Source organism: Notolepis coatsorum, assembly GCF_963971535.1.
Source record: "Notolepis coatsorum genome assembly, chromosome: 11".
NCBI lineage: Eukaryota > Metazoa > Chordata > Actinopteri > Aulopiformes > Paralepididae > Notolepis > Notolepis coatsorum.
In genome coordinates, this window is record NC_140175.1 from 8,586,333 (window position 1) to 8,613,219 (window position 26,887).

Sequence of the window (26,887 nt, forward strand, 5' to 3'; positions counted from 1 at the left end):
AGGCTTACCAAGACAGTATTTGAGTTTGCAAGCTAACATTAAAGACAAAATAAAATACCAATGCATTTAGCATTTTTATATTAGATTTAGATTATTAGATTATATATTGCATATGAGATATTATATGATTTAGATATGAAATATGATGAATTGAAAATGGGGGACCCTGATGTAAACAAGACTAAAGTCTTTCTCTGGTCTGCATCCCCTTAACAATTGTATGTATTGAGCTGTACTGTACCCATTCTGCAATATGTTAAAGTTTTAAATCAATCAATCAATAAATAGCATTTTAGCATTTTTATGAAACTACTGTATATATGTATGTCTCTAAATGTTTTGATGAATTGAAAATGGAGGACCCTTATGTAAAAAAGCCGAAAGTCTCCTCCTGTACTGTATTGTACCCATTCTGCAACCTTTTAATACAGTTTTCATTCATTCATTCTGACGGAAACATAATCATTTTGATTGACAGTCGAGTCTGCCAATGACGTCACACCGCTTGCACCCGCCCTGCTGTTCTTAGCACCAATCGGCAAGCGTTTGACTTCCTGAATGTCCCGTGTGCTGAACATCAACAAAGCTACTAACGTTAGCTCCCCGCGGCCGTCGAGTAGGAGACCAGTGCTTCACAGGATGACTAAATGAGGCATAATGATTTTACTACAACAAATGTTATAATAAAAGCCTTTCCATACATCTGTCTGATTGAAAACTGTATTAACAGACCGCGGAATGGGCATATCTCAGCACAGGCTGAGATATGAACGAGTAACGTGTAGACAGATTGACGCGACACAATCCTCTTGGGCAAAACATCACGATATCCACGATACGTTGAAAAAGTGTATCGTTAATGAACTGTACCCGATATTTATATAATATCGTCATATCGCCCAGCCCTATAACAAAGGCATTCGTTTTGTGGCATTGACGTTATATAGTTACACTTTCAATAACATCAGCGTATTTACATAGCAACGACCGAGGTCGACCTAGATATAGCAAGCATTAGCCGTTCATATCTCAGCCCGTGCTGACTCCGTTGTGCCCATTCTGCGGTCTGTTAATAACGTTTTCAATCAGACAGATGTATGGAAAGGCTTTTATTATAACATCCGTTGCAGTAAAATCATTATGCCTCCAGTCGTTTAGTCATTCTGCAGAGCTAAAAGCTAAACGTCGGCCGCGGCGAGCTACCGCTGCCATTGTTGTTTTCATTGAGCTCTCCAATGGCGGAAGTAAAAAATGAATACGCGCTTGCCGATTGGTGCTAAGAACAGCAGGGCGGGTGCAAGCGATGTGACGTAATTGGCAGACGCGACTGTCAATCAAAATGATTCTGTTTGCCGACTGAATGAATATAAACGTTATTAACAGATTGCAGCATAGGTACAATACAGTACAGCTCAATACAACAACAGTCAACAGTGGACTGGAGGATGCAGACCAGAGAAAGACTTTCGTCTTGTTTACATCAGGGTCCCCCATTTTCAATTCATCATATTTCATATCTAAATCATATAATATCTCATTGCTAAATATATGCAATATATAATCTAATAATCCAATAATCTAAATCTAATATATAATATAAAAATGCTAAATGCATGGGTATTTTATTTTGTCTTTAATGTTAGCTTGCAAACTCAAATACTGTCTTGGTAAGCCTCATAATGAATTGTTTGGGGAAAAAAAGAAAAACATCGTGATGCGTATCGTGTATCGCCGAAAGGTCAGAAAATATCGTGATATCATATTTAGGCCATATCGCCCAGCCCTAATCTAATATCTAATCTTCGAATTCCAATCTGGCTTCAGAACATCCCACTCCACTGACACATGCCTTCTCTATTTGAACGACCACATCAAACAAGAGGTGGACGAGGGCAAATACTGCGGCATGGTCATGCTGGACCTACAAAAGGCCTTCGACACTGTCAATCACTCCATTCTGATTGACAAGCTAAAAGCAATTGGTTTTGATAGTCTATCAGTGAGCTGGATGCAATCCTACCTGGAGGAGGGAGGACAGATGGTGGAGGTAAACGGTACCCTACCCCCCCCCCCTCCCAGTGAGCTGTGGTGTTCCACAAGGAAGCATACTAGGACCGCTACTGTTCCTAATTTATGCAAATGACATGTCGTCAGCTTGTGACTGTAACTTGTTCCTGTTCGCGGACGACTCAGCCCTGCTGGTGTCTGACAAGAACAAGTTACAGGTTGAAAAAAAAACTCAGCTCAGAACTCGGCAGAATCTGCATCTGGCTCGCTGATAAACTATCATTACACCTGGGTAAAACAGAGTCCATTCTCTTCGGATCAAATAACAAACTCAGCAAGACCGACGGCTTCTTAGTTACAGTGGGTGACAATATTGTCACAAGGAAAGATTAAATTACATACCTAGGTTCCATCCTAGAGGCAAATCTTTCCTGTCACAAAATGGCATCCAATGTAATAAAAAAAAGTCAACCAACGAACTAGATTCTTGTACCGGATCTGCTCTCTGGTAAACAAGAATACCCTGAAGACTCTGGCAGGAGCACTCATTCAAGGGTACTACGACTATGCTTGCACCTCATGGTACCAAAGCACCTCAAAGGCGCTAAAAACAAGATTACAACAAACATCACAAAATAAACTGGTCAGACTACTACTTGACCTTACTCCTAGAACCCACCTAGCCCTAGGATGGCTTAGAGTAGACGACAGAGTACAGCAACTTGCAATGGGCCTGGTCTACAAGATACACTACACGACTAAGGTACCCATGTACATGTCAAAATACTTCCCAAAGGTCAGTGAATACCACGACCACAACACCAGAGGGAGCTCCACAAATCATGTTAAACCCAGATTCGGCTCAAACAAGGGACTAAACACGTTTCGCAATTATGCCACATCAATGTGGAACGCACTACCCAAAGCTGTAAAGGAATGTGAATCACTACCCACTTTCAAAAACACTCTCAAAGAGCACCTACGGGAGACTGCAATTCGAAACTGGCCCCTGTAAATGTCCTAACACAACCCCCTCCAATGTACAGTAAAAATGACCAAGTATGGTCTTGTCAATATTCCTATGTACAGTGTTGCTTGTACAGTTGTACAGTGTCCCCCACGCCTATTGCTTAATGACAAGCATAGAGTGCTGCTTTTGCTTCCGCGTTTTCCCTGATTGGCTGCTTTGACCATGTGACCGCGGCAACGCGGGAGAGCGGCAGTGCGGAAATAGGCTGTCTCTAAGACTAACTCTAACCTTAACCAGCTCCTTAACAGCGCCTAAACTTAACCGTTCTAACCTTAACCAACTCCGAAACAATGCCTAACCTTAACCTTAACCTTAACCATGCCTAACCTTAACCATAGAAAAAATATTGCCATTCTCTTTGACAAACTCTAACCTTAACCAGCTCCTTAACAGCGCCTAAACTTAACCGTTCTAACCTTAACCAACTCCGAAACAATGCCTAACCTTAACCTTAACCTTAACCATGCCTAACCTTAACCGGCGAAAGAATACACGTTAAAAAAAAAATCATGTTAAAAAAAAAAGATTCATGGGATTCGAACTCGTCAACAACGAACCGCAGGACCGCTGCTCTGCCAGGTGAGCTGAAGCGCCGAATGAAAATCATGGCGTATTACTTGGGCGGTTACCTCATTTTGCTCGCGCTTTGCCGCTCCGCTCGCTCTGCCGCTCCGCTCGCTCTGCCGCTCCGCTCTGCGGTTGCCGCGCCTGCCGCGGGGCATGGCGCAGCCAATCAGGGAAAACGCGGAAGCAAAAGCAGCACTCTATGCTTGTCATTAAGCAATAGGCGTCCCCCACCCACCCCTCCTACCCAACCCCCCCCCCCCCCCACTCCTACCCAACCTCCTCCAATGTACAGTACCCCCCCCCACCTACCCAACCTCCTCCAATGTACAGTTTCTACGTCAAATGTATATACTTCTGTTCTGGACTCTTTTCGTATCACAAACAGTACTGTATTTGCAAATCTGGTATGTCATAAATGTATAGATGTAGCAGTACTGTCTATCTGTATGTCATGTATGTTACGATGAATTGAAAATGGGGGACCCTGATGTAAACAAGACAAAAGTCTTTCTCTGGTCTGCATCCCCTTAACAATTGTATGTATTGAGCTGTACTGTACTGTACCCATTCTGCAATCTGTTAAAGTTTTCAATCAATCAATGCTAATAGGATTCAGATTAGTTTTGTATGCGTTTCCCCAAGTTTCTATACAGTAAGTTAGATGGTAATAAAAGAGTACAATAATACACAAGACCCTCTTCTTGGAACCAAGTATGATTTCGTCGATATTCCAATGTACAGTTTTGCTTACACAGTTATACAGTTTCCCCCACCCCGCCTACTGTGTGTGTGCATGTTGGATAGTAAGAGAGACAGTGTGTGTGTGTGTGTGTGTGTGTGTGTGTGTGTGTGCGTGTGTGTGACTGTGTGTGTGTGTGTGTGTTAGAAAGAGAGTAGTTGAGCCTTGTGTGATTTAATCTCCTCCATACTCATGTGTATAAAGTGATGCCAGCCTCCTTAGTAACTACTAACTAGGCTGCACAGTCGACAAACATAGTTGCTGTCTAAACAATATCCAGGCAAGATGGCGGACGGTTATCCCATGATTTATGGTGTAATGTCGCATCTAATGTTTTATATATGGCAGCACCGCTGGTCTAACTGTTGGGTACATTATTTAAGGTTAGGCAATTGTGAAATACCGTAATCACAAACGGGAACATATACCTATTGAGTATTGATCAAAGAACAATGTCCAATGTCCACATACCTTCTGATGAAACAAACCTGCTTTGTGTTTCTTCGTCTCACTTTCACAACACACTGAAGTTTTCGGCCAGTCTCGACTCCTCCTTAGTTCAAAATGTGTCTCCAGCAGCTGCAGTTAGTCCGTTCTTTACACGATCTCTGCATCTAGATCTGTTCAGAGAGTTAACAGAGTTAGAGATCAGCAGCATTAGCCCGTTATATTAGCCACAGACAACGAGGTGAAGCCATGGAGGGTGGCGCCCCTGGTGGCTAGGACGAGATACTGCATGGCATTTCCGTATTTCCTGGTGACGTCAGGGAGGGCCGGACCAATCAGCTACGTTACGCGTCACGCGCCCCCCCCCCACGCCCCGCCCCTTTGCAGATATTTAAATAGAAATCTCTTTAAATGTTTTTACCTCTGTTGTTATTTCTGGTAGACAAAAAGCACATCTGACCCACAGGAGTATCAACTGGATTCAGAACCAATAACACAGGTCCTTGTTTTGATTGATTGATTGATTGATTGATTGATTGATTGATTGATTGATTGATTGATTGATTGATTGATTGATTGAACATTTTATTAACAGATTGCAGAATGGGTACAATACAGTATGGCTCAATACACACAATTGTTAAGGGGATGCAGACCAGAGAAAGACATCAGGCCAGGTCCCCGATTTTTTATTCATCATAACATATGACATACATGACATACAGATAGACAGTACTGTTACATCCAGATATTTATGACATACCAGATCTACAAATATACACTACTATTTAAGAGTACAGTGCCTGTCATATAGACCGTGGCGTTGGAAACTCTGATTAATAGACAGCTTTTCTAAAAAGAGAGTATATACATTATATACATTTGAGAGTATACATTTGAGGGGGAAGAAACTTTACATTGGAGGAGGTTGGGTAGGTGGGGTGGGAACTGTACATTGGAGGGGGTTGGGTTTGGACATTTACAGGGGCCAGTTTCGAATTGCAGTCTCCCGTAGGTGCTCTTTGAGAGAGGTTTTGAAGGTGGGTAGGGATTCACATTCCTTTACAGCTGTGGGTAGGGCGTTCCACATTGATGTGGCATAATTGCGAAACGTGTTTAGTCCCTTGTTTGAGCCGAATCTGGGTTTAACATGATTTGTGGAGCTCCCTCTGGTGTTGTGGTCGTGGTATTCACTGACCTTTGGGAAGTATTTTGACATGTACATGGGTACCTCAGTGGTGTAGTGTGTCTTGTAGACCAGGTGCATTGCAAGTTGCTGTACTCTGTACCCTCCTCTTAATTCTCCCCAACGTTGTACTAATCAGAGACAATGCCCTTCGGCTGGGCGATGAGGTCACCCCCCCTTGATTGGTGCACACGTCTGGTCAGCCCTGAGTAAAACACGGACTGGGAGGTCATGCAGGAGAGAGCCTGAGGCATGAGAACACGATGGACGAGTGCAAACCCAGAAAGGAGCTCTTCTTCTTCTTTTCCTGTCCATATACAAAGCTATTCAGCTTATATAACGTCCAGCCAGTGCTTGGTACATGGCTGTCCCTTGGTGTTGTAGAGTGCTAGGTCCTTTGCTGTGCAGGGTCCACCTAACAGAGGACATGGAAGGAGGTGCTCCATGGTCTGGGGTTCTGTGCCACAGTCGCATGTGGTTGGGCCACTAAGATAGCCCCATCTGCTTGGGGCTTCCCTGGAACGGCAAACACCTGGAAAGGAGCTAAGCAGCTATGACCCACGTGGCGTGTGGCCGGGACTACACACAATATCGGACCTTAACAGGAAACCCAACAGCACAGCAAACATTGCTGCCTCCCTACCGGATGAGCTGAACGCCCGTTTTGAACGGTACCACCAACCTTCCAGGGGAAGCCCCCACCACTCATTAACCCCTCCCACAAGTCTGTACGATGAACGGTCCATGAGATATGAAAGGGGCGGGGCTTATTGCAATGGTCAATAATTTATTCATAAATATTTGTAATGCATGTAGTATATCAATGACAATAGGTTCACTATGGCATGTCTATATATTGTTAACAGGTGCCAGAGAGCTGATTACCAGCGAACCTGTGTAATATCACCCTCTTGTGGTGAAAAGCTGTAACTTCATACTGAATATGCATTTCAATGATGGAAATGAATTAACTTAAAGGGGAACTATTTTACTATTTCTTTCACTATTTGGGCACTTTTACACAATTCCTGTGAGTCTATGGAACACCTCTGTAATATATATATATTTTTTTATTCATTGTTTTGTATTTCTAATCAAGTCCTCAAAAACAGCATTTTTCTACCTCAAGATCTCGAGCTGTTTTGAGTCTGGGCTCCTAAACCACTGCGCAGCGTCGTCTTCGCCTGAACATTAACATGCAGCGGTGTCTTTATGACATCACATATCAGCACATTTTCAAATGACTCAGTTCAGTGAGGGTGAATATTGTGAGAGGAGAATTGGAAGAATGCGCCAATATGAGAATTAGAGACATAGATCATATTAATATAAGTTCACATAGCTAGGAAACAATGCTAAACACTCAAAAAGGCCATTTATAAGATAGTTCCCCAAAAATACTTGTCCAAAACTGCCCTATTGTGAGGTTAGCTGCGGACAGAGATAGACAGGTGGACAGAACCGACCTGATGGAGATAATTATTATATTATATATAGTGTAGAGGCACTAAACCAACATTCATCTCTATGTGGGGGAATCGTATCCAACAAACAGTAAAGTAGCAATGGAGAATGAGACTCTTGTTTTAAATTAAACCATTATTTTATTTTATTTTTCTGCCTAGGTTACATCTCTAAACTCTTACTGACATAAAGAAATCACTTCCTTTTCCTTATATTACGGGGAGAGGGGGGGTGGGGCTAATTTTAACCTTTATTTAACCAGGAAGTCCCATTGAGATACAAGATCTCTTTTGCAAGGGAGACCTGGCCAGGATGACAGCAATAACATTTGCAATATATCAAACAGCAATAACATGTGCGGTACATCACACAAGAACATAATAAAAGTGCATGTGTACAATATACAATACATCACATGTAAATACAAAAACACAAAACAGAATAGTCTACATAATAGTAAACGTGTATGACAGTAAAATACAGGGTAATACAGTAATTTTGCAGTTTTGCAGTTGGGACCAGACTACAGAAAGCAGCAACATTCTTCTTGTAGTTATGTAATACAGATTTAAATTTGCAGAGAGAGACCAGGGTATCTAAGTGGATATGGTCCTGTAGCCCATTCCATGCCCAAGGTGCGAAGCTTGAGAAAGCTGTTCTTCCTAATTCAGTGTTTATTCTCAGTTATTTAATTTTTTTTAAGTAGCCATCTTGTGGACCTGGTATGGTAGCTGCTAGAGGCAAAGCTAAGTAGGTTGGAAAGATAACGGGGAAGCTTCCCTAGGACGGCCTTATATATAAAAACATGTGGGATTTCCTCCGTACGTAGAGAGGTCCATCCTACCATTTGGTAAAGCACACAATGGTGACGACAATCAGGATAATTACAGAGACAGAGTGAGAATTCCAGGATGGCAGCAGAGCTTCCAATCCTGAATAGGGAGAGAAAGCCCAGACGTTACAGGGATCTGAAATAAAGAAATAAAATAAATAAAGTTCCAGCTGTTTTCTAGATCACTGTGAATGGATCTAACATTGAGAGTGTTGTGGAATATTTAAAATGAGCCAAGACGGTGAACTGTAGAAATTCAGATCGAGTCAAACTATTTCAAAAGAAAATAGTTTATTTCTGTGATCACAGAAGAATCCTCAGTTTACAATCAGAGACAAGTACAATACACAAGCGTCTGACCAGAAAGTGAGACCGAGGTCTGGTCAGACTTACAATCAAATACACAAGCTTGGAGTGACAAATGAAAACAAAGATGACAAATGAAAAAAAACGTTAGTTTATGCAACACTCCCAGACATTCCCCAGTGAAGGTAAGGAAAAACTCACTAAAAACCTAGCAATAGGGAAAAAGCACTAGACAATGTGGAGGAGAGAAACCTTAAAATGGCCGTTCAAAGGGGGATCCCCCAACTTGGATGTCTTGCTATGGATGATCGATGGGTGGAGAATATAACAGGTGAATAGTTGGTATATGTTATGTACATATACCTGTAATAAAACACATGTACATGCAATAGCAACTGGGGTACATAAGAACATTTCGAAAGATTTAAATAGAATAAAGCTAAGGACAACAGCAACAAAATAAAAAGCATAGAGAACGAGCGCTAGTATGAAAATAAGATAAAGGCTAAATGTCGAACCTCGGAGCTCAAAATATCAGTCATATACCATTTGGATGAATGTATGTATTCCGCTCTGATCCATTTGAAGTAGGGGGCGACGTAGAGAAGATCACACCCCCTTGATCATCACCACGGGACATCCACCACCTTGATCATCACCAGGAGACATCCACCACCTTGATCATCACCACGAGACATCCACCCCCTTGATCATCACCAGGAGACATCCACCACCTTGGCCATCACCACGAGACATCCACCCCCTTGGCCATCACCACGAGACATCCACCCCCTTGGCCATCACCACGAGACATCCACCCCCTTGGCCATCACCACGAGACATCCACCCCCTTGGCCATCACCACGAGACATCCACCACCTTGATCATCACCACGAGACATCCACCACCTTGATCATCACCACGAGACATCCACCACCTTGGCCATCACCACGAGACATCCACCCCCTTGGCCATCACCACGGGACATCCACCACCTTGGTCATCACCATGAGACATCCACCACCTTGATCATCACCACGAGACATCCACCACCTTGGCCATCACCACAAGACATCCACCACCTTGATCATCACCATGAGACATCCACCACCTTGATCATCACCATGAGACATCCACCACCTTGATCATCACCATGAGACATCCACCACCTTGATCATCACCACGAGACATCCACCACCTTGATCATCACCATGAGACATCCACCACCTTGGTCATCACCACGAGACATCCACCACCTTGGTCATCACCACGAGACATCCACCACCTTGATCATCACCACGAGACATCCACCACCTTGATCATCACCACGGGACATCCACCACCTTGATCATCACCACGGGACATCCACCACCTTGATCATCACCACGAGACATCCACCACCTTGATCATCACCACGAGACATCCACTCACAGACAGACAGGGAGACGAGGACAGGGGTTAGAGAGTTCCCTATGAAAACCTGGAAGAGGATCATTGAAGCCAGTTTCTTGGCAGTTTTGGATTACGGTGATACCTGGAGGGTATGGTCATCACTCCTATGTTCCCCCAAGGTCCATCAGGTCCTCTGACCAGCTCCTCTTGGCCGTTCCAGACTCCAGGCTGAAGCTTAGGGGGGACCGTGCTTTTGCAGTGGCAGCCCCAAAGCTCTGGAATGAGCTGCCACTGCATGTTAGGCAGGCCCCCACTCTGCAGGTGTTTAAATCACGCCTCAAAACACATTTATTTGCTCTGGCTTTTGTTTTTTTAAACCGTTTTTGAGAGACTGGCTTTTTTTTATGTGACACATTGTACTGCTTTTATTGTGTGCTTTTACAAAAAAAAATATGTTTTATGTTTTATCTTATCTTATGTTATGTACAGCACTTTGGTCAACTTTGTTGTTTTAAATGTGCTTTATAAATAAAGTGGATTGGATTGGATTGGATTCTGTCTGTCTGCATTAGCCATAACTTCTAAGGTTCTGGTCTGATTTGGATAAAACATCGCCCAGGCCAAGGACCCGAATTCCAGAATATTTTTCAAATCTGTCAATGACAAGCATTTTATTTGAATTAATTCCCATTATCGTCCATTGAATAGATACAGTGTGAAGTTCCACCTTTTGAACACAAGATGGCGACATGACACAGGTTGCTGCTCCAGAGCCACTGCTGCTCCACAAGCTGCTCTCTCCCACGGAGCGCCTGAGTGTATTCGTGACAGCCACTGAGCAAGGGCTCGGATATTTCACATACTGGCCGAAAGAGAGACCAGATCCCAGCGATTCTTACATCAATATTGTGCTGTCAGAACCATTTCATGTTTGTAGGTTAAGTATTTTTTTATATTTTTAATTTTTTTGTTGATCTTTCCCCCCCCCCCTTTTTCCCCCGATTTTCTCCCATGTCCCATCCCAATGTTAGTCGTTATGCCAATTCCCAATCCCCTTCCTGGTCGCTGCGCACTTACCCCCCACAGTCGGTCTGGGAGAGTGGAGGCTATCACGCAGGGGCGTCCATTTGGTATGGCAAGGTATGGCACTCGCGGCTCGCCATACCTTGGCAAATAAAAATGTTAAAAAAAAAAAATTACAATTTTGTATGTTGATTTAGAATTCGAATGTCAACATTATGAACGAAGCTTCGAACTATTCGGTACAGCCCTAGCATGTTTTGATATTGTCAATTATCTCACTTTTACTAGGTGACTTTTACTGTGACTAACTGAAATATGCCCCAAAAAAAAGGAAAATGGACATAGGGAAATTATTTTATCAAAGGGCAGCAGAGACAAGTGATACAGGGACACAGGTAAGGTCTGGCTTAGTGATTATAATAGTGCAGTTCAGCATTCAGTAACCCATACTTTTTGTGAATGTGTTTTTGATACTACATTCTGTTGAACACACCTCAAAACCGTACCTAAGGAAAATTGGCTCAATTGCAAGAAAAGTAATAGACATGCAGTTATGATATTACATTCTGCATAATTCGTATGCAAAATATTGTGGTTCCCTGCTTTAGTCTGTTGACACATTTCTATACTAAAAATGCTTGTGTAGTCCTGTGTCATACCTAAATGTCATATAACTGAATTGTATATAAACAACTCACCAAAAGTGACTATTGCATAATTGATTTGACAAAAAAAATCCACCAAGGGGGTTAAACCCCCCCCCCTTTCCCATACCTTGCCTTTTAGTGAAAGGACGCCACTGCTATCACGTGCTTCCTCCGACACATGTCTAGCCAATCAACCGCTTCTTTTCACTTGGCAGCGCGGACTCTCACTGAGAGCGTGTAACGTGTGGAAGGATCACACTACCCCCCTTAGATCCTATCCGCGCTGAACAGGCGCCCCGACCGAACTGTAGGAGTCGCTGTTTACAACGACCCGGACCCACCCCGCCAGCTTTCCCACCCTCTAATACTGCCAATTGTATTAGTGTGAACGGCCAGTCAAGCTGGTGACAACGCCGGGAGCTGGATTCGAACAGGCGAATCCAGCGTCTCCGGCATTGGTGACGAACGCAATCTCCGCTACGCCACCTGACTGCCTAGGTTAAGTATTTATTAATGTTCGCTATATATGGCCAATTCCTTGGAATGCCATCATTATAAAAAAAAATGTATTCTATTTATTTTTGGGCTTTCTGTATTTTTCACCCATCCCAAATTAGTCGTTATGCCTATTCCCTTCCTGGTCGTTGCGCGCATTGCCCCACTGTCGGCCTGGGGAGGGTGTAGAACTATACATGCCTCCTCTGTGATACATGTGGAGTCGCCAGCCGCTTCTTTTCACCTGACAGCGAGGAGTTTCACTGGGGGAACGTAACACGTGGTTTCTTCAACAACTGATATAATTGAACATAGATGGCTCTCCAAATCTTTACGAGGCTAACTTCTACGCTACACTCACTAGAAAAATGTTAGACCTTCCTGAATACTCATTTATAATAGGCGAGGATTTTAATGCCATTTGGGATCACGGGATGGATAAATCTTATCCCACTATTTCCAATGAGCAGAAAAGAGCATCTAATGCACTAAAGGATTGGTCTAAGAATACAGGTGTAAATGACCTATGGCGATCACTAAACCCAATGACCCGAAAGTACTCCTGTCAATCTTTAAGACACAAGACATTCTCCAGGATAGATTATGTTTTTGCATCCCCTAGACTATTTGATAATTATGAGGTGGAAATGGTTCCCAATGCATTATCAGATCACTGCTATTTACTACTAAAAGGATCATTTGGTAATTATACTGTCATCCCGGGCCCCAAGATGGCGATTTAACTCGAAATTGCTGAAAAACAATGAATTCACTACACAATTCAAAGAAGCACTTGTTGAATTCCTGCGGGAAAATGCGGAATCGACGCAGGACCCCAGAATATTATGGATGTCGGTAAAGGGATTTATCAAGACTTTCACAGATACCTTTTCTTCCAAACTACGCAAGAATCGTTGCTCAAAACTGGCAGAGCTGGAAACGCTTTACTCTTCGTTATTTCCCTCTTTACAATACAACTACTCGGATCGATTGGAATCTCAAATCGATGTGTTAAAAAAAGAGATTAACGCCATTTTAAGACAACAATCTGAATTTCTAATACGTAGCACAAGACAACATTATTACTTTCATGGTTCTAAACCAAGTCACCTACTAGCTATGCAGATACGAGCCAACGCAACATTTGCAGATATCGCTACCATTAAGGCCCAGCAAGGACTGGTTACAGACCCCAATAAAAGACATTCAAAAAGTTTTACTCCGACTTGTACAAATCAGAAATGGCCTTTGATCAAAACAAAATGGATATATATCTTAATAAAATTAACCTACCTAAACTATCAGAGGAAGACGCTAAACAATTAGAAACACCCATCACACTAGAGGAACTCAGGGAGGCTATATCTGAAATGAAAATGGGTAAGGCTCCTGGAAGGGACGGTATCCCACCAGAATTGTACCTCTCATGCCTGGGATGTAATTGGACCCCTATTACTTAATATGATTTTATACTCAATCAAGGAGGGGAATTTCAATAAGATTGACAATATTGCACTTATAACTGTCCTCCTAAAAAAAGACAAAGACCCCACCGATTGCGGTAGTTACAGACCCTTGAGTCTCCTCGGAACCGATATCAAGCTTTATTCCAAGGTATTAGCCATCAGACTTCAAAAGCATATGACAACTTTAGTTCATCCGGATCAGACTGGCTTCATAAGAGGCCGCTTGATCACGGATAATATAAGACGGTTACTACATGTGCTAGATGCCAGCAAGGACGTCAACCCACCTATAGCAATGCTGTCCCTGGATGTGATGAAAGCCTTTGATAGGTTGGAATGGTCTTATTTATGGGCAGTACTAGAAAGGATGGGGTTAGGAGACGGATTCATTGATATGATAAAAGTAGTATACAAAGACCCATCGGCCATGATCACAACAGGTATAATTACCTCCGGAATTTTTCCGGTATCGCGCTCCGCCAGACAGGGTTGCCCTCTTACTCCCGGACTATTCGCTTTATCATTTAGCACAGTATATAAGACAATCCCAATCCATAGAACCAATCTCAATCAAGGGCACACAACATCATATTAGTTTATATGCGGACGACGTAATATTGTTCATGGGAAACCCTACCACCTCAATGCCTCATCTTCTCAAGTTGATTGATGACTTTGGCAATCTATCGGGATTTAGGATAAATTGGCCAAAGTCGGCCTTCCTACCACTTAAAAAAATGGCTCTCCTTAGGTGTCGGTGACAGGTATAGACAACATGGGTTGTTATGGTTACGCCATTCACAAAGGGGTCACGTGGTGTGGTAGTGGTAGTAAAAGTCAGCTGTTCACCGGCAGGTTTCAGGTATGAAAATGATGAGGGGGTGAACGGGGAAGTCATATTTTGCTGACCGCACGCTACACGCCTCCCACGCGTTACTCCTCGCCACTGAGAGATCGAGCTGCGCAGGTGAAAACATGCGACTGCTGTTACCTCAAGTACCGGAGGGGACTTGTGCTATGTATATACACTTCTAATCAAACGTGTACACTTATTTATTTATAAAAAAAAACTAAAAGGAGAATACCTTCCAGGGAAAGAAGGGACCGCACACTCCTCAGGACTGGTTTTTGCTTTTTTATTGTTGCACAACGCGTTTCGCTATCTGCTTCCTCAGGTGCTTATTTATTTATATCAAATTAGATTAGTGTAAATGAGAATAAATGAATATAAAAACTTCATGAACACAAAATCACTATTCTGGCTGCTACATTTCCAATCCCTAATTGTTACCGTGGAACAATTATCAATGAATGATAATATTGCAGCCACATTCTACAACATTGATACATACAACATAAATATATAATATATACAGTAATAACATGATGGAAGTCCATTTCTTTTTTTAAATTGAAGTCCAGGTCCAATGTGATGTGTCCATCTTCCAACATTGAACACTGAAGTCTTCCTAGGGATCAGAGCTTCAAGCACGTGACCCACCAGTTCTGTGGTGAAACAGGCTCTGAGGTTTTGTCAGATGCTCTCTGGCGCCACCAGTTATTGAAGGAATACACTGTTGCTGTCACACCTCAGTCTTCTGACTGCTACCTTGAACTACTTATGAGTGAAGCTCACTAGGGCACAACATATCTGCAGTAGAGATGTCCGCTGTCACTCTGATACAATGTAGCTAAATGGCACCGGGTTTGTGCCAAAATAATACATTTGAAAAAATCAACATTAATGTCCAGACCTTTTTGTTTCATTTAGCAACTATTTTCTGTAGAGTATTCTACTTTTAACTTAAGTAAAATAGCATGTCCTAATGGCTACACAGCATTTTTTTATTATAACACTCATAATGAATGAGTCAAAACAAGCACATGAGATACATTTTATTGACTCAATCAAAAAAGGAGGTACAGAATCTTTGTGTTTGATATGAATGAAGATAAACGGAAATCAGTCACAAAACAAAAATAAGTCCTAAGGATTCCTATTGGGTATACTACTTAGTATAAGTACATGGGGTTCCTATTGGGTATACTACTTAGTATAAGTACATTGGGTTCCTGTTGAGTATACTGCTTAGTATGGGAACAGAATTTTTGGGCAGCACGGTGGTGTAGTGGTTAACACTGTCGCCTCACAGCTAGAAGGTCCTGGGTTCGATTCCCGCTTGGGGACCAGGTTGCCGCGTTGCCAGGTAACCAGGTGGGGTATCTCCCGGGCCTTTCTGTGTGGAGTTTGCATGTTCTCCCCGTGCTCGCAAGGGTTTCCCCTCGAGATAAGATAAACCCAAAGGAAAAACATGCAGAACAGATGGCTAACGCTGTCGCGTCCCTGACGAAGATGGACAGGAGCACTTGGATTGGTCCCCGGGCGCGGCCCACGCCACAGCCCTTATCTGCTCCCGGCTGCCCTTGAGGGGGGAAGGACGACGGGATGGGAAAAGTGCAGAGAGACATTTCATCAGTGCATGTGTGAGTGTTCCTGTGTGTCGCCCATCTCGCATGTGTGTGAGTTCTTCTTCTAAAAAAGTACATGGGGTTTCTATTTAATATACTGCAAACTGTGTTTGGGGACCGGTTCTCTTTATTCTTTTCAAGTCTACTCTCAGCTTAAACGGAACAACTAAATGGTTTCTTTCCTGTATGAGTTATAGTGTGTCTCTTCAGATCTTGCTTCCTACTGAACCCTTTCCCACAAACGGAACAGCTAAATGGTTTCTCTCCAGTGTGAGTTATCATGTGTGTCTTCAGATTTGTTTGCCGACTGAACCCTTTCCCACAAACTGAACAGCTAAATGGTTTCTCTCCTGTATGAGTTCTAGTGTGATTCTTCATATTTCCTTTATCATTGAACCCTTTCCCACAAACGGAACAACTAAATGGTTTCTCTCCAGAATGAATTCTCATGTGTGTCTTCAAAGTGTGTTTAAGCGTGAACCCTTTCCCACAAACGGAACAACTAAATGGTTTCTCTCCTGTATGAGTTCTAGTGTGGATCTTCATAATTCCTTTATATTTGAACCCTTTCCCACAAACTGTACAACTAAATGGTTTCTCTCCAGTATGACTTATCATGTGTATCTTCAGATTTGCTTGCTGACTGAACCCTTTCCCACAAACTGAACAGCTAAATGGTTTCTCTCCAGTATGAGTTCTCATGTGTGTCTTCATATCTCCCTTCATACTGAACCCTTTCCCACAAACTGAACAGCTAAATGGTTTCTCTCCAGTATGAGTTCTCATGTGTGTCTTCATATCTCCCTTCATACTGAACCCTTTCCCACAAACTGTACAACTAAATGGTTTCTCTCCAGTATGAGTTCTCATGTGTGTCTTCAGATTTGCTTGCTGACTGAACCCTTTCCCACAAACTGAACAGCTAAATGGTTTCTCTCCAGTATGAGTTCTCATGTGTGTCTTCATATCTCCCTTCATACTGAACCCTTTCTCACAAACTGAACAACTAAATAGTTTCACTCGGGTATGATTTTTTATGTGTATCTTCAGATCTCTCTTCTTGCTGAACCCAGGCTTGTTAGACAACGTTTGTATTTTCTGTGTCTTCTTTTGTTTTACTGCCAACGTTTGTATTTTCTGTGTCTTCTTTTGTTTTACTGCCATCAAACCTGGACCTGCACTCTCCTTCCATTCATCACAGTCATCAGTCTCAGCTCCAGAACTGTCATCATTACAGTCATCAGTCTCAGCTCCAGAACTGTCATCATCACTGTCATCAGTGTCAGTTAGAGAACAGTCTGAAGAGAGAGGCTGGCTATCTCTAGTTGGTTCTAAATCACCAGCTGGATCTAAGTTACTGGCTAGTTCTGCTACTCTACAGTCCTCTCCTTCAGGTTCTGTTTTCATGTGTTCAGTTGAGGTGCTGGGTAAAGAGTATGCTTCTCTGTTTTTCTCCCTTTGGGTTTGAAGAGGCTGGAAGGACAGAGCGTTCTCTTGACCATCTTCACATTTCACTGGGTCTACTGTGATCTTGGAGAGATCAGCTTCTTCCAGCCCTTGATCTAGTTCATCTTTAATCTGCTCTGGGCCCCGGTTTTGGCTGAGTTGTGAGGACAGAGTGTTCTCACCTTCATTTTCACATTTCATAGGTTGTAAGGTCATCTTGGAGCCATCAGCCTCCTCTAGATCTTGACACAGTTCCTCCTGTTCCTCTTTAATCTGGAGGGGCTCTGTGTCCTGGGTTTGGCTGAGCTGTGAGGACTGAGGTTTCTCTTCATCATGTTCACTCTTCACAGAGACAGGAAGCTCCTCTCCCTCCTGACTGATCCAGAGTTCCTTCTGTTCCTCTTTCATCTGTAGGGGCTCTGACTCCTCCTGGACCAGACTGGGGCTCCTCTCCTGCTGCTCAGGGGGAACCTCCTCTTCACAGATAAACAGCTGTAAGGCCATGGAGTCTAGAAAGAAGGGCATACAATCATTTAAATGTAATTTGTTGTAACCATTGCTTTTGAATTAACAAAGGGTCAGGCCACTATTTCACACTACACTCTTAACTCTTTGCCCGCCAAACCCGAGAAAAGTCGGGTTTCGTAAACATCACCCAAACATCACACCACTGCTTTTCCTTAATCGAACTCCTTAACGTGCATGTATCTGATTGGATGATAACACTATCATGTATCTTATTGGATGATACACTGTCATGTCATCCTTTGCCCCTTTTCCTCCTATATAAGCTGCATTAAAATGTTTGTTCATTGTCCAACTCCGGGTAGAGCATTTTGCGTGCTCTGCCTCGGACTTGTCACCATTGTATTCTGCAGAATATAATAATAAATCACTTTTTGACTGAAGACTCTGTATCCTGATGCCATATTATTTCATGCACATACTAAGGTTTAAGACGAATTTCAATTGCCACAACAATCCTTAGATCTTTTTCCTTTGATCCCGGTTCTAAACACTCGGCCGGAGCTCCCTGGGTCTCCCTGGCACAGCTGCCTATGTTGGAATTGCAATGACGATCGAATCTCGCCAGGTGGCAGTATTGCCTACCGTTTGAACTGGGATAGTTTAGTGTGGGGCCATTTTAGCACGCACACACACTGCAAGTACTCCTCCCCCTCAGAGGGAATCAGGACAGAGCGATCGCTCTGAGATGTTCTCGCCTCAAACCTATTGTTTCCCATATACACGAGTAATCGCGATCGTGATGGGATCACTGGGATTATTCTTTTTAGAGTCCCTTCTGGCTAAGGTAAGGTCTATTCTATGTCTATTTTACCGAACCTAAAACATGTTTTTGTACCGATCAGTGTCGTATTTTACCGGACCTAAAACATGCTTTTGGTTTCAGGTTTTAAAACTGCCCTGTTGCAGGTCACAATTTTTTTTTATTCGATATATATTTTTTTGATATTTCTTTTTCTCTATCGATTATTAAAATATATCACGATAATTATCGGTATCGTTATATCGCCCAGCCCTAGTTGATAACATGCAGTGGAAAAGCGGCAATAGTCCCGGTTAGATCCAACAGTCTGAATGTATCTTGCGATTATTATACATTTCTCTCGAGTCGCTGCGTGCGTCCTGCCATTATTGCTCGCCATGACTCTGCTTGGCGCAGCCGCAGTAGGAAAAAAATTCCCTTTTTCATGATATTTGATGCCTCCGATTTGGCTCAATTTAGTTTCAATCTGTATGCATCTACAAATCATATTATACCAGGTAGCCAATTGACGGGAAATCCGTCAGACTCCGAATCAAATTGACGGAACTCCGAATCAAATTGACGGAATTCCGTCTCAAGACAGAACGCTTTAATGCCTGAGTATATATTGATGCCAGGGTTCGAAATTAACAGGGGCTTGGGGCATAATGCCCTTGAAAATGGACAAAATGCCCTCGAAAATCAGTTAAGGGGGGCAGAAAATGCCCCCGACAGTTTACTAATTATATATATATATTTATCCGGTAATGGAGCGTCTGTGTATCGTACGGTTCAGATGACGCGCAAATAAAAAAATTCATTTGGCGGAGCTGGGAGAGGTGAGCACTGGCTGCAGGCAGCAGCAGCAGCACTGCAGCCAGGTGCTAGTCAGTTTGTGTAAAAATGGCAAGCACAATATAAATCAATCTTCATTACGACTTTAAAAACATAGCCATTAACATTACATAGGCCTACACACATCTTGCCATAGCGTTAGCAGTTTGTACAACACAACGCACGTTTTAACTATAGTAGCCCGACGCAGCTTGCAAGCTAATACTGTACAGTCAATGAAATGTCACCGTAGCTACTAGCTACTGTAGCAGAGGAGGAAATGGGAGTCTGAGAGGCGGGGTGTTTAAAGACAATGATAGGCGTTTATTCAACATCCAAGAAGGCTAACATACAACTGTGTTTTACTAACTCCAACCGGGACTATTGCCGCTTTCGTGCTGCTTGTTGATGTTATGATCTCCTCCTAACGTTACCGGAGCTGAAGGTGTCACACGCTAAAACGGCGCCAACCCATAGATAGTTCCAACTCACCGAATTATGTAATCCACCACAGTTGCACTCAATATTTAAATAATGTTAGTCTAAATAAATGTAGACAGATACATAATAATTTCAAGCAGAAAACGAATCTTTCCATTAAGAACTGACAATCAGGGAATTTAAACATGGTTGACAGTTTTTTGTGTGTTTATATTAAAGAAAGGAAAGTCTAGTGCTGGCTGAGCATATTGTTTGTTTGCACTAAGTTAATACTTTGACAAATGTAGCCTATATTTTTCAGTCAGTTCGGTCTTTGTGTGCCAAACATTATTTAAGGCTGTAAACACTGTAACACTGTAAACCTTTTTATTTATTTTTTTATAAATGAGAAACATGTTTAGATTTGAATAAAAATTTACGTATATCGAACCGAACCGAAAACCGTGACCCCAAAACCGTGATACGAACCGAACCGTCCATTTTGTGAACCGTCCCACCCCTACCGTTTATCATAAAAATTCAGTGCCCCCGAAATACAAAAAAAAGCCCCCGGAAATCAATTAAGGGGGGCAAAAAAAGCCCTTGAATTTTTTTTTTTTTAATTTCTAACCCTGATTGATGCAAAACAGAATTATTCAGCAGTGTGTGTGTTGTGTGTGCGTGCGCTGCGGTGGGCAGGAGCGCGCAACAAGATGGTATATAAATATGGTATAATACAGTCTAGTGTGCTGTGTGATGACAATACATTTGAATCTAATCTAATTTTGCACACGGCCCTCGCATTAAAATGAGCTGGACAGGTGTGTATGCGAACGTGAACGCGATATCTGCCATGCGAGACTAGGTGAGCAGGCTGTCGTCAAATCTGAAGTGCTCAACGTTCTGACTCCTCCCCCGGCTGCAATCGTCTACTCTCGTCTACTTTCGAGGCAAGCCGAAATCAATCTCAAACACGCCTAATCTCAAACACGCCTAAACACAATAGCATATATCAGCAGAGCCCGGCTTGTACTGTGTGTGAGGGCTTGTACTGTGTGTGACTGTGCGTCGGGGCTTGTACTGTGTGTTGTTTCCTGTAAAACCCGGAAGTAGTCAGTTTGTGCTGTTTATTTTTACAAGCAGTGAGGACTCGACAGCATTTGCATTTCTGTGTTCCGTGTTGCAGGTTAGGGTTAAGGTTAGGTTTAAATATTGATATTTTTTACATTTCCTCTAAAGCACTTACAAATGCTTGATTTAACCCGTTGATGCATACAGTCACGCCAATATGATGATTATAATAAGTCCCTGCAACATATGTTTGCATTATTAAACCATGAAGATGCGTTTTGAGCATATAAGCTGACGTAGGTGATGATGTCACACTTTAGTGTCAACACAGGAAGTTGAACACACGGTGATGCCGATATGAAGAAACGAATAACCAATAAATATGAAGTTATGTTTGAACTTCTGTTGTCAAGCCTCATCAATATTACCCCACCCCCGTCCAGATTGTGTTGATTTGGTTTTGATTGATTGAAAACTTTATTAACAGATTGCAGAATGGGTACAGTACAGTACAGCTCAATACATACAATTGTTAAGGGGATGCAGACCAGAGAAAGACTTTCGTCTTGTTTACATCGGGGTCCCCCATTTTCAATTCATCATAACATATATGACATACACGATATACAGATGTACAAGCAAAACTGTACATTGGAATATTGACAAAACAATACTTGGTAATTGTGAAATGCCACAGAACGAGTGACACTTTTGGACAATGACATCCTGGGTCGTTCCTATATGACCAGTATAAATCTTTAAACTAAACTCTGGAAAGACTATGATGGCTCTACTTATAAAAAATGGAACTGAGCCTTTAAATGTCTCCATAGAAGCGGCCGGTGTCTGCGAAAAGGGAGTGAACCTGCGGAATGTGAGGCCATGGAGAAGAGAGGGGCCACTATAGCCGTATAAACTATTTTTCACATGTAATAATTAGGGAAACATATATACTGTTGGTATAAAGGTATATATATATAATGCTATATTAATTATATGTTTCATAATTCTCTGCTTAAAAAGAATGATATGCTTGGCGACGATACCTACAGAAGGTATCATAACCCTTGCCTGTTCTGCCTGTTTCTCTTACTGTTAGAGTGAGTCAGAACGAAAGAGGCCCCATGCAGTAGGGGAGTGACCGGCTGGAATGCAAGGCCAAGAAGAGGGAGCTCTAGTCAGAGGGGCATTGTATTCTTATGAATTACTTGATTTGATATGTAACTGCAAAGTAACAAATAACTGAAGGAGGGATATGACACGTACTGTACAGTGATTGGAGCTATGTACTGATGATGGCGTGACGTGACGGACCTTATAAAAAGGGCCAACTGGCGAGAGCACAGGGGATTTTTACACTGAGCTGGAGAGAGAAGAAGAATGGTGCTTAGAGACTTTTTTGAGAGAGGAGAAGAATGCTGCCAGACACGGGGCACAAGCCGTGCAGAGATGAGATGTTTTGTTCTGTGCATATTTTAACTGAAATGGACACTTTTCCACTTCAGTCTCTTCTTGTAACTAGCTTTTTCTAATTAAAATTACCTCTTTATAAATATCCTTTGTATCTTTTCTTCACTCTCAGACGGCCGGGTAAGCATTGAAATGTGTTCTGCATTTGTAACTTCACCCCATGCATTTTTGATTAATGATGTAAAACAATAGAATAAGTGGCTTTATCCCTGCATTAAGGACTAAAGGTGGATTCTGATAAACCTGGTTTTATCAAGTAATGCCATATAGTGATAATATGTGTAAGTGGCTTTATCCCTAGCTATAATGGGGATATAACTATAACTATAGGCTTTATCAAGTAGAGTAAAAGGAGACTTATGATTATGCATTAAGGACTAAAGGTGGATTCTGATAAACCTGGTTTTATCAAGTAATGCCATATAGTGATAATATGTGTAAGTGGCTTTATCCCTAGCTATAATGGGGATATAACTATAACAATAGGCTTTATCCCTACGGAGTAAAAGGAGACTTATGATTATGCATTAAGGACTAAAGGTGGATTCTGTATAATGGGATTATCAAGTAAAGCCATATAGTGATAATACGTGTAACGGATTAGGGAAATGGACCTCCTCTGAATATAGAGAGTCCTTCCCAGTGCAAATAAAATAAAAGATTCCGCAACTTCAATCACTCGACGTTAAAGGTCGATGACTGACGGGGGTCGGAACGGTGCATTTGCTGTCTCTTGTCGGTCAGTGGTAACAACAACATTTTGTAGACTCGGTTGGTTCTGCGTGTCAACCACTTCACAGGACGCTGTTTGAGGTGTAGATAGGCAGACCAATGAGTTATGAAGTTATCGATCTGACCTAAGAGCGAGCGTGGGCATCCAACATGGCGTCCCTGGCGATGTGCATTTATACTAACCAAAATAGGTGCTAAACGGCCGAAGAAGACAGGACTACTGTCAAAAGCCTCTGGAGTAAAATTAAATCACAGATTTGGCTCAAATTAAAGTAGAAAGCTCTACTGGCAACTCGAGTGGAAGGCTCTACTTGGGGATATCACAAATTAATAGAAAGCTCTATCTTTGTGATTAAAGCAACGTTTACTCACAACTAAAGGGTAATATAATGTTTATAGAGCTCTGGGTGAAGTTACAATGCAAAAATCACTTTCATGCTTTGCTCACGGAAAGGCGAACTGGAGAGCCAACTACCCAAAGCTACCCAAAGTGTGCAAGGAGAAGCGGAGTGTGGATGTGAAGCGAGTCAAAACGACCGTTCACAGAAAAGCGAGGGCTTCCTAGCCCAGAGACACTTTGTAAGGAGCGGAGTGTGGATGTGAAGCGAGTCAAAACGACCGTTCACAGAAAAGCGAGGGCTTCCTGGCCCAGAGACACTTTGTAAGGAGCGGAGTGTGGATGTGAAGCGAGTCAAAACGACCGTTCACAGAAAAGCGAGGGCTTCCTAGCCCAGAGACACTTTGTAAGGAGCGGAGTGTGGATGTGAAGCGAGTCAAAACGACCGTTCACAGAAAAGCGAGGGCTTCCTAGCCCAGAGACACTTTGTAAGGAGCGGAGTGTGGATGTGAAGCGAGTCAAAACGACCGTTCACAGAAAAGCGAGGGCTTCCTAGCCCAGAGACACTTTGTAAGGAGCGGAGTGTGGATGTGAAGCGAGTCAAAACGACCGTTCACAGAAAAGCGAGGGCTTCCTAGCCCAGAGACACTTTGTAAGGAGCGGAGTGTGGATGTGAAGCGAGTCAAAACGACCGTTCACAGAAAAGCGAGGGCTTCCTAGCCCAGAGACACTGTTTGTAAGCGGAGTGTGGATGTGAAGCGAGTCAAAACGACCGTTCACAGAAAAGCGAGGGCTTCCTAGCCCAGAGACACTTTGTAAGGAGCGGAGTGTGGATGTGAAGCGAGTCAAAACGACCGTTCACAGAAAAGCGAGGGTTCCCTAGCCCAGAGACCCTGTTTGTAAGGAGAGACTGGATGTGAAGCACAGTCAAAAAGACCGTTCACAGAACCGGAAGCTAACTAGCACTACATCGGCTAACAAGCCAGTGCTAACATCCATGAGCTAGCCAGACGGTGCGACCCATGAGCTGGCTAGACAGAAGCTAACTAGCACTACATCGGCTAACAAGCCAGTGCTAACACCCATGAGCTGGCTCTAGCCAGACGGAAGACCCATGAGCTGGCTGTAGCCAGACGGAAGACCCATGAGCTGGCCGTAGCCAGACGGAAGCTAACTAGCACTACATCGGCTAACAAGCCAGTGCTAACACCCATGAGCTGGCTCTAGCCAGACGGAAGCTAACTAGCACTACATCGGCTAACAAGCCAGTGCTAACACCCATGAGCTGGCTGTAGCCAGACGGAAGACCCATGAGCTGGCCGTAGCCAGACGGAAGCTAACTAGCACTACATCGGCTAACAAGCCAGTGCTAACACCCATGAGCTGGCTCTAGCCAGACGGAAGACCCATGAGCTGGCTGTAGCCAGACGGAAGACCCATGAGCTGGCCGTAGCCAGACGGAAGCTAACTAGCACTACATCGGCTAACAAGCCAGTGCTAACACCCATGAGCTGGCTCTAGCCAGACGGAAGACCCATGAGCTGGCTGTAGCCAGACGGAAGACCCATGAGCTGGCTCTAGCCAGACGGAAGACCCATGAGCTGGCCGTAGCCAGACGGAAGCTAACTAGCACTACATCGGCTAACAATCCAGTGCTAACACCCATGAGCTGGCTCTAGCCAGACGGAAGACCCATGAGCTGGCCGTAGCCAGACGGAAGCTAACTAGCTCGCCATCCGCCAACAAGCCAGGAGTGTACTGAATGCTAACTGGATGGCTACCTAGCCCGAGGCTACGTGACACGAAGCCAGACGGAAGCTAACTAGCTCACCATCGGCTAACAAACCAGTGCTAACACGATGTCTCACAATCATTCCCACATCATAGAGGAGGAATTACCCTCGGAGGAGGGATTGGGAGTGTTTATACCCGACCTGGGTCTGGACTACCCAGGAGAACGGGAGGAACGCCCTGAGTCCCCTGATACGTTTGCGGGAAGTGAGGAATTCACAGAACCAAGCGAATCCCTATATCCAGAGCTGCCGGCTGTACAGCAAGCAGTAATTGGCACAGAAGAGAAACCTTACTGCTGTGACCAGTGTGGAAAGAGCTTCAAGGCGAAGCGTTACCTTAAACAACACCACCTGGTACACACAGGAGAGAGACCTTACTGCTGTGACCAGTGTGGGAAGACCTTCAAGACGAAGGCAGAACTTAAACAACACCACACGGTACACACAGAAGAGAAACCTTACTGCTGTGACCAGTGTGGAAAGAGCTTCAAGGCGAAGCGTTACCTTAAACTACACCACACGGGACACACAGAAGAGAAAGTAATTGGCACAGGAGAGAAACCTTACTGCTGTGACCAGTGTGGAAGGGCCTTCAAGACGAAGGCAGAACTTAAACAACACCACACGGTACACGCAGAAGAGAAACCTTACTGCTGTGACCAGTGTGGAAAGAGCTTCAAGGCGAAGCGTTACCTTAAACTACACCACATGGTACACACAGGAGAGAAACCTTACTGCTGTGACCAGTGTGGAAAGAGCTTCAAGACGAAGCGTCACCTTAAACAACACCACATGGTACACACAGGAGAGAAACCTCACTGCTGTGACCAGTGTGGAAGGGCCTTCAAGACGAAGCGTCACCTTAAACAACACCACACGGTACACACAGAAGAGAAACCTTACTGCTGTGACCAGTGTGGAAAGAGCTTCAAGGCGAAGCGTTACCTTAAACTACACCACGTGGTACACACAGGAGAGAGACCTTACTGCTGTGACCAGTGTGGGAAGACCTTCAAGACGAAGAGGGAGCGTAAAGGTCACCACATGGTACACACAGGAGAGAAACCTTACTGCTGTGACCAGTGCGAAAAGACCTTCAAAACGAAGGAGAATCTTAGAAGTCACCACATGGTACACACATGAGAGAGACCCTACAGCTGTGACCAGTGTGGAAAGAGCTTCAAGGCGAAGCGTAACCTTACACTACACCACATGGTACACACACGAGAGAAACCATACTACTGTGACCAGTGTTACATGAGCTTCCGGAACCTGCAAGGGCTTAAGAGACACAGACGGGGAAGAAAGCCATGCAAGGTGCCAACCTGCTTAACGGGGGCAGTAAGGGGTGATGTGTCTCGCTCAAGAACACTGCGACGCACTATCAAAGACGAGTGTGGAAATGGAAGAAACCAAGAAGACGATGTAGTCATTCTTCCTCTTTATG

The 26,887-nt window shown here is 43.4% G+C and overlaps 2 protein-coding genes across 2 annotated transcripts in view; one reads left to right on the forward strand and one right to left on the reverse strand.

Annotated features, from left to right (window-relative positions):
• Positions 1-5,249, forward strand: part of LOC311236492 (uncharacterized protein) — a gene marked incomplete at both ends in the record, with an annotated part of 104,419 nt that extends 99,170 nt beyond the window's left edge. The window contains one exon of the mRNA XM_084324170.1: positions 5,233-5,249. Within this exon, the coding sequence (XP_084180296.1) occupies positions 5,233-5,249 (17 nt within the window). The remainder of the gene's footprint in view (positions 1-5,232) is intronic.
• An 858-nt stretch (positions 5,250-6,107) lies between these two features.
• LOC311236493 (uncharacterized protein) overlaps positions 6,108-26,887 on the reverse strand; it is a gene marked incomplete at its 3' end in the record, with an annotated part of 57,693 nt that continues 36,913 nt past the window's right edge. The window contains exons 3-4 of the mRNA XM_084324171.1: positions 17,051-18,025; positions 6,108-6,181 (exon numbers count right to left, since the gene is read on the reverse strand). Of these exons, the coding sequence (XP_084180297.1) occupies positions 6,108-6,181; positions 17,051-18,025 (1,049 nt within the window). The remainder of the gene's footprint in view (positions 6,182-17,050; positions 18,026-26,887) is intronic.